Here is a 9,610-nt window from a genome sequence, read left to right on the forward strand (position 1 = left end):
TAGACATAGTTTATGACTTGTAAGACATTACCGCATATTATTCTGCTTTGTTTCTTTGTGCACAAGATAAATCATTACTTTTGGGACTTATACTATATGCATAAGGTTCTTACCAGGTGTATAAGTGAGTGTACGGTTTAGGGGAAGCTACACGTTTTTTGTGACCCAATGGGCGTAGTAGTCATGCTTTCAAAATTCATTTGATGTTTTGATATTTTTGGGTTAGAACGGATTGAATATTTTTTATCCTAAACTCAAATTCGATTGTACTCGAATCTAACTTTTGTAATAAAAAAAAAACTAACCCAATAAAATTAGGTCAAATCAAAATACGTCGGCTTAAGTCCTGTGTCTATCCCTACCTATAACGGGCTAAATACAAATAAATTTATAAGAGGCCAAGTAGAAGTACGGTGAAGTTTCCTAGAAAAATATGTAGCGCCGGCCTGAGCATCTACGCTGGCACAACCCACAAGGATCAACCTCGTTTCTTCCAATTTTGGTTTTCTAGTAGACTGCTACCTAAATTGACTTATGCCGGAAAAATCGGCTCTCAAATGTTCTTATGCAGTGATACATCGACGGATGGGGGACAGTCGATCCCTAAAATTTAAAATTGTCGTATCTTACGTGCATATAACAGCTAATTAACACTAAACTTCGCTTTCTCAATCAACCCTACAACATGTTCAAGTTTCACCTCTTCCAAGTTTCTGCAGTTCTCTTCTTCTCACACCAATCTTGTTGTAAGTATCTAATTTCATCATATATATACACAGGCAATTTGCATACCATTGCCCGTTTCCATGCAGCATGTTCTAATTTCATGTATGATTCAGATGGCAAAATGATGATGGAGTACATTGGAGCCACGGGCGCACCTGTGAAACTCGACGCGGTTCCGATCGAAGATGGGATCGATTTCCGCTTCCTACTTAGTTTCGCCATCGACTCCGATCCCTCAGGCAATGCGCAGGACGGGAAATTCTCACCATATTGGGCGAACACATTGACTCCGGAATCCATTGCAGCCATCAAGCAAAGTCACCCCAATGTGAAAGCCTTAGCCAGCATTTCAGGGTGCAGCTGGGGCAACAAAGTCCTCCGTTGGTACAACCCGGTCGACGTCCAACGATGGATATCCAATGCCGTTACGTCGTTGTCGTCAATTGCTCGACAATATCATCTCAACAGCATCGACTTCGACTACGAGAACTTCCCGAGACGTGACTCGACGTTCACTTATTGCATAGGTGAACTCATCACCCTGTTGAAGAACCAAAGTGTCATATCCTTAGCCACCATTGCTCCGTACCATAAAACAACCGCACCTTACATCGAATTGTTCGAGAAATACGGAGATGTGATCGATTTCGTTAACTACCAGTTCTACACAGATAAGGTTCGAAAACCCAGATCTTATGTCGAAGCTTTCGAGCTCATGAAGGTTGTTGGTTTGAATCCCATGGAAAACAATTTTTCATCAAAAGACTAATAAAACGGCCTCATTTTGGTGAGGGAGTCACATCATCGCCGTCACGGTGCAGATATAGATTAACGAAGCCGAGCTGCAGCATGAATACTACATCAAGAGTGATTGGATAGAAAAATGAACACGATTCACTTGCTTTCTTGCTCTACAAGACTCGAAACCACTATAAATTTGAGAGTTGTTGGTTCATCCTAGTGGCATCTTCTTCAATGAACTTTCACTTTGGTTTTATTTTCCATTTTTTTTCGTTTAGGCATGCTTCTTGCTACCGGCCAGAATACGTTGAATTTGAAGACCTCTGCTTAAGGCTTGGTTGAAGAACAGCCTCGTCTGGAATTCCGATACAAAGGGGAACCATGCCAATATCGCTATCGGTAAGAAAAGCAACACTCCTATCATGTATTCGTACCCTCTCGCCAGTGCCTTCACTGATCCCCAATCCTGATGCCCTTCACCAATGTCCGCATACTTGCGATATCTGCAGAAGTGCCCACCCTGTCGGTATGAACGCTAGTAGGCTCTGGAAGATGTCCGACACGGTTAGATCGAGGAAATAGAACAGCATTGTGATGGTCACGATCTGCGAGTGTGCACCGGTTTGTTAGAGGACTAATTACGGAGGGGAGGATTCTGGTTTTTTTTGAAATTGAGTTTTGAGTCTCACCTTTAGAATAACCTACACGGCTACAATGACCAGCCAGGAAAGACCATAAACCTGAAACCAAACACATTTGAAAACGGGTTTCTTGCTTAAGAAGAAAGGTGAAATCGTTAAGATTAGAGGGTAATACTCCCCGCGAGGCTCAACCGAATACCTTGCCTGCTACTGGTAGTCATGTTTAGATGATACAGAATTCCGTACTGGTAATTGAAGAAGAAAAGATCTCCATGAGACGTACATGAGCCTGGTGAGTCGCACGTGCTCCTGTTCTTCCTCCCACCAAGATTCCCAGCTCTTAACCGAGGAAACTCGATGCCACCCCTGCAGCTTATCCACTTTGACCAATCTTCCCAATCTTCTACTATCTTCTGCCATTCGAATCCCGACGGATTCAAAAGGAAAGGAGTAAACAGCCAGGATAGAACCAAGAACCACATGGAGAATGATAAGAGTCCACAAGAGACAGCATCAGTTGCTGAGGAACCATAGATCCTATAACATATGAGAACCCTTGCTGATGCCTCCGCAGGTTATGTGGAAGATCCTATCGAACACATCCAGATGACCATAATGTTAACCAAATGGGGATCACTTGCTTTATATAATGTGCAAGAAAATATAGCTGATAAACTTTTAAGAGATTGAAACATACTTGAGTGGCCTTGCAAGAACTCTTTGACCGATGATAACAAAGCTCGTTTCTTGATTCGACATGAACCAGGCCAGAGATGAGACACTGCAACATAGAGATTTCAAAGCATAAGATAGATGTTCACATAAGTGATCAACAGATATCAACACAAATAAGCAAATAGTAATGTTCATTCGGACCTTCCTGTAAAGATATGCTCACGAACTCCTAAAATCGTTGGAGGTCGTACTCCATGATCCTCATTAAATTCTTCCAAAAGATTACGCATTTTGAATGCTTCTTCCAAGTAATTGTCCTGTAAATGAATAGCCTCGAAACGTCATTGGATGAATCTACTTAAACAATTGTTATCACTAGGATGATTATAGAACTTTATGGCCTTACCTGATTCATATCAATGGTTTGAAAAGCTTCTCCGCGAGTAAAAACTAAAGCATGATTCTGATTTTCAGGTTTTCCTTCTCCTAACTTTGCATTTCCGGGCAACTTTATCCGATAGATTTACTGGTCAAGATTATCAACACCTTTAACCAGTACAGAATAGTAAACTTTCTGAGGTCTTCCAGTTCCATCCCTTTCTTCAACATCGTCGATATACGCCACACAATGAGAGGTATTACTGTTATAAAAAAAAGGAATTAGCAAGGGATATAGTTCAAGATGTGATACAAAAGACCTGAAGGTACTTACTTGATCATCAAGTTAAGGATGTCGGTTGCAAGACGGTCTCCGTTTTGTTTCTGTTTTCCATAGTTTTGACAGGTAGCAACATAAGTGAATTTCAAGTCAACCAGTGCTTCCAACTGAGGATACAGGGATCTCTTGCTCTTCTTATCTTCGTCGGACGGAGTTAAGATCGCTTTCTATCCTTCTAATATTTCTGCTCACACAACAAGTACGCGTGCCATCAAACACTTGCATAGATGATGGACAAATGGTTTGCAGAGTAAGTGTTAGGCTGAACTTTCAGAGCTCGTCTGTAGTACATCATCCCTCTAACTGCAGTTCCAATGATAGTGAATTAAGAATCTAACTGCTCCAGCATAAAAATTGTCCGACGTACTGACACAACTGACTTAAGTATTGTCCGACACAACGACAATGATTAAATACCTGTCCTACACAGTTTGTCTCTTAAGGACACCCAATAGCTGCAAGATCTTTTCATCATTTTCCCATATCTCGTTCTCCTTACAATTGAGACGCTCGATGAAGTTGTTCCATTCATCTAAACAAAGCCAATGACAACAATGGAGTTGAAGTTATCTTAAAAGAGAAAGGAAAGTTCAAATGTAAGTTAACAGTATCACAAACCTGGATAGATTTTCAGCAGATAGAATATAATCGACACACTGTCCTCGTTTTCCATCTCGAGATCGCTTTTCGAATAAACAGTTTCTTCACTATAGAATGGGGTCAGGACACTGACAATGGCAAGAAATGTGACATCAATTCATGTGGAATGCAACCATAACATATATGTTCCATGACTACATTTAGGAGACACGAAAGTACCTGAACGAGAGCATGTTACGAACTCGAGGAGCTCGTGGCATATCCATAAACAATGTATTCACAAAGAAGGCAATCCTTCTACGTGCCTCGAGGTTCGTTGGTATATCAGTGCCAGATTCTTTGACTCTCAGAAGGATATGAAGACATCGTATCTGTTCTTCCCAATGTGCAGTTAGTACAGGAGGGAATGCTATAGCCGGTTTCTTGTCGGTACCGGCAAACAGTTGCCTTCCCGATTCCTTGTTACTTTGTCCAAGCTCTACTAATTCACTGCAAGGAAGAAGAACGGACATAAGATTTCGTGATAAAACGATAACCGAACCGATGTATATAGAGCAAAACCAAGTTCACTAGCCGTATCTCATTCACCATCATATCACTGGTAACTACTTCAAGCATATCTTCAAGCAAGAAAACAACAGAATCCTTTTTGGATGGATCACCATCTTTCTGCAATACAAGAACAATAAAGAAGCACTAACTACAAATGTATAAAAGCAAAGATATCATTATATCAGTTGTTTTTCATGTCAAACTGACCGCGATTGTGACAAGCTCCACAAATTTCTTGACAAGAACAGATAAAGGAGCCATTCTGAAATTCGTGAGGGTATTCTTCGAAATGTTACTCTCGATTTCTTTGATGATGATTCGAATGGTCCTGTGAATTTTCAGTAGGTACAGTCAGAACTACCAGCATTGAAGCTAAAACATTGAACTATGATCAATGCAGAATAACAAACCTTTTCTCGTTCTCTCCAACCACGGAGTGTTGAGGACAATTTTGAACGATTCGTAGCATTCGATCACAGCACATTTCAGGTATTCATCGGCACAGATGCGTTTCCAGAGGTCGGAGTCCTTGGGCCGGAACTGAACTGCCATGTCCAATGCAATTGGTATCTTTAGAAGAATACATGGAGTCAACAACAAAACCGAATGGGAGACCGAGGGAGCTTACAGACCTTGCTTGCCAGCAAAAACGGCGTTAATGGATTAAAACAGAAACCGGATTACTGAAGTGTCTAGTAGAAGCTGCAACCAAGATCACCTGGACAAAATAGCTGAATGCAAACTTGGAACACAATAGGAAAACCAGAAAAGAGTATACCTGAAAGAGGGAATATACGTAAACATGATGAGATTTCAACCAACTTAAAAATGGATGCATAAGGTGTATGCATATATATATATATACTTTCATACTTACCTTATAAGTGCAAACTGACTTTCGTGCATTCCCCTCCCAAAATAAACTCTTGGCTGCACACATGGAAACTCGGTAAATCGATACGAAGAAATCTGATTTAAGAAGGTAATAATGAAGTATATGGAGATGGAACAAATCCAGTACCTGTGCCCACCACATGAGTAACCTAATAATGTGCCAATCTGAGTTTTCGATCCATAATCGGAGCATCAGAATTCAGAAAGATAAATAAACAGCAGCCAGTAAATTGGGGCCAAATATAACCCACAAGCCAAAAGGTATAGAGGATTAATACCCTAAACTTGTTTGATAAGCGACAGCATGTTCTTAACGTTCCTCGGGACGAAACTAAATTCTTGCACATAGGTCCAAAATACCTGAAACAAAGTATCACCAACAAATTTCGGAGAATTTTTTATGGATTCTTCCTGCAACACCAAATAGATTCTACAAAGACACAAATTCATCATACTTGAAGTAATCGTAGAATGGCTGCTGTGATGAAAATGCTGGATATATCATACAGTAAGCCCTTTTGATGATTTGTTCTATCGGAGCCCCACTCCATGCAATGATGATCATTACCTGCACACAAGATAATGGGATATTAACATGTACAGGCATCAAATATGAATAACCAAAGTCACGTTTAATGCCTGTAAACCGAGAATATAAAATGTCCAGAGTCGATCCCAACTTCGAAAGAGGTGCCAAAATGATCTAATCTCTACAAAGTTTGATTTGCCAGTGCTTCCACTTCTTCCACAACTCTTCTTTCCCTGGTACAGTAGTTGTGATTAAGTACACAATCACTTGCTTATTCAAGAAATATTGCTTACAGCACACGGTAATACCTGGTCACGGGTTGATTTGAAAAAGTCACCGTCATCGCGCATAGGCCATCCGAGAGAGAAGCAATTGGAAGACCTGAAAAAGATACAGAAAATATAGATCACAACTGAAAAAAGAGACACCGTACCAAATAAAATTTGATAGTAAAACCATACGAACCAGAAATACTCGTTCAGATCATCGTAATTACACCAGTCTGCATGTGAAGCAGTGCCCTTTTTGTTATTTTCGGCTTCCTGCAATATTTGAACTCTTTTATTTGTACCTAGAACGCAATGTTTAAACTCCAAGAACAATCGGTAACTTGATGATCAAGCATACCTTTGCAACAACACAGTAAATAGGTGTTATAACCTTCGGCAAGAATGCCTCGTCGTCGCCACCATACGAGGGTTTGATGTTTTCCCCAGTCACTATGCTAACGTTTCCAGCCAACAGGCCATGGAGCTCATATGCCATCTGAAAATACCGTGGTTGTAAGTCAAAGAACAAGAAACTATATATATTTACATATATTCGATCGAAGAATACTCACGTTATGAAAAATGTAGCATAGACATTCCGGCATGTATCGAACATTAGTTACTTCACCCCAGATGAGAAGATATAATCCCATATACAGTATCTTCCTCTGTTGTATTTCTTGAGAGCCTTGAGGCAGCCTTAAACTATGTTAACGTCCCTAGAATTTACACCATGTTTTGTAATTCTTGAAAAGCTTGCTCATAACAGCATCGACTGCTCGTTCGTCGAGCTGCATAAAAGAAGTAAATTCAATCAATATACACGCTTCGATTCGAAATTTCAGTAACCACTGGCAAGCAATTGAAAAAAAGATTTTAAACACTAATTTATACCTTATTAAGAGGCTCGGGCTTGGGGTGGAGTCTAATATGATTATTGGCAAGCAGTAAAATCAAGTGCTCCCTCTGGTTCCTGACATTGTCCCTCTGCAGTGACCAATGTAAGTCGAATGCGTCATTATTTTAAGAAGAAAAAAAGAAAAATTATTAGATTCGACCGCAAGCCCGTGTTCGAGACATCCCTGGAATCCAAACATGGCCCTTAACCAATCCAGAAGGTCCAAGTCTCCGGTTTTCTGCCCGTGTGGCTCGAATCCGGAAGGCCAGTTCAAGCCACGAAGGTTCCCTAGTACAGCACAGAAGCCTTAACCTGTATGATAATACGTACATTATAGTATATGAACGGAATTATACGTAATCAGCAAATGATACGCGACATTAATAAGTAAAATCACCTCCTCAAGCTGCATAATGGACTGCGAAGCCCCGGCAGCATCCAAAGGAAAAATGTTGTAGGGAGTGTAGATATCCTTCTTTTCTTGGACATGCAGCCATAATCTGCACAACAAACATCATTAGAATACATCTTTATGACATCCATTTAAGGAATTTACTGAAAGACTGGACTAACCTCGGGAGCGCTTCCTCGACTTTCTCGGTTTTATTAACTGCACAGAGCACTTTGAAAAGCACTCCGGCCGTTTGGTAAGCTTCCCCGAGCTGAGCTCTGCAACAAATTAGTTGACATACAAGGTCAAGTCCTTGGAAACTCATTTTGGTTCGTACATTTGAGAAAACTAGTGTGAATGTGTGATATAAACTTACCTGTCTGCCAGGTATCCCTGGTCCAGAGCTCTAACATAGTGTTCATAGTATCGTTTATAATAGCTCCCGATTTCTGCCGCATCGGTCTTTTTAACCCGAGAAGCAAGACTGGATGCATTGTCCTGTGTCCAAAATGTATCCCGTTATTGTCCGAACTCCGAACATTTATTCGAATCGACATGTATTGAAAAATAAAGTTAAATGTACTCTCTCAAGCCTTTGCAGTAGACCAGTCTTGAACTGCCTAACACCACGTCCGGAAGAGTTGGGATCCAATCTGTGTGCTTTCTAAAAGGCATAGAATCGACCTGAAAAAAAAAATGTTACTTTTAATATAGGAAACTTGAAGCATTTTTGGAAATGGAAAATAATAATGAGGGATGATTTTGAACGTACATAGATAGGCAACACGAGGGCGTTCGGGTTCAATCTCTTTGGCGATGCGGAGGATGGGAGCGATCGAACTGAGCGAAGAAGGCACGACCTCGTTGTCGAACACCTCCGTCGAGAACGTCGCGGTCACAGCGCTCCTCGACGGTCGCCGCGACATCCCCTGCGGGCCCGTACTCATTGTTTCGTTATTCGTCATCACATAAAACGAAGCTTTCTCGACTCTCTACTGCTTCAAAAACAGAAAAAAGCATAACATTTACACATTAATAAACGACACATTTCGACATGAAAACAAAAGATATAATAGCTTAAAACACTGTTTGGAAGACGAGAAAACGGAAGAAAGAAGTACTCTTACGTGCAATACAAAGGGCAGGAAGAAGAGCGCTTCTTCATCAGCTAAATCGACTCATCATTGCCTTGAAGAGCTAGTACAACTATTTTCATGGGAGAGGGTTTTGCCTTGTTGCAGGAGCGATTCTTCATCAGCTAAATCGACTCATCATTGCCTTGAAGAGCTTCCATCTGTGTTTCTTTTGTTTCTCGTTACTGTTGGCTAACGTACCAAAACCATCACTGTTGGATAATATGTGACGGTGTTTATGAAAACAAACGGATCATGATAGTAATAGACGGTTCACTTTTTTTAATTTGGACGAAAGATATTAATCGATGGTCAAGTAATTATTAATTGATATTTTAATTTTTTTATCTCCATGAGGAGATAGTAAGAAGGATGAGTGAAGAGGGAAAGTCCATATCTTTCTTTCGATATCGATGGAGAGATTTTATAATAATCTCTAATATTGGTGTCAAATATAAAATTATTATGTCCATTCGTAGGTTAACAGATTAAATAGATATGATTAGTTGATGTTAGATTTAATCCTAGTAAATTATATAAACTTGTCGGAGATCATGTTAAAAGATTGTAACTTTTTAAAGGACGTCAAACATTTAAGGTCAAGTAGTAATTTGAAGGAAGAAGAACAAGGAAGAAGTGAGTGTAAAAAATTCAAAAAATAATATTAATAAAATATTAATCAATGTTTACCGGGTAATTTAAAATCTAATAAAAAAATTATTTTATCACATAGTTAAAAAGGGAACATCAATCTATGAAATTTAAATATTAGAACAAAAACTTTTAAAGTACAGTGACCAAAATAGAAGTGAGGATGAAATTCAGTCATTAGTTATATAATTT

General features: G+C 39.8%; 1 protein-coding gene and 1 pseudogene across 1 annotated transcript; one reads left to right on the forward strand and one right to left on the reverse strand.

Moving 5' to 3' along the window:
* The first annotated feature begins 850 nt into the window (after positions 1-850).
* Positions 851-1,495, forward strand: LOC120169799 (chitinase 2-like). The gene has a single exon (XM_039177909.1). It carries the CDS (start codon positions 851-853, stop codon positions 1,493-1,495), a length of 645 nt encoding a protein of 214 aa, XP_039033840.1.
* A 178-nt stretch (positions 1,496-1,673) lies between these two features.
* On the reverse strand, positions 1,674-8,581 carry LOC120169801 (annotated as a pseudogene).
* Positions 8,582-9,610: the final 1,029 nt, after the last annotated feature.

The sequence above is a fragment of the Hibiscus syriacus genome, unplaced genomic scaffold (assembly GCF_006381635.1).
Source record: "Hibiscus syriacus cultivar Baekdansim isolate YM2019G1 unplaced genomic scaffold, ASM638163v2 tig00111769_pilon, whole genome shotgun sequence".
Taxonomy (NCBI): domain Eukaryota; kingdom Viridiplantae; phylum Streptophyta; class Magnoliopsida; order Malvales; family Malvaceae; genus Hibiscus; species Hibiscus syriacus.

Coding starts and splice junctions, on each gene's coding strand:
- LOC120169799 (XM_039177909.1), top strand. CDS start 851: ATGATGGAGTACATTGGAGCCACGGGCGCACCTGTGAAACTCGACGCG.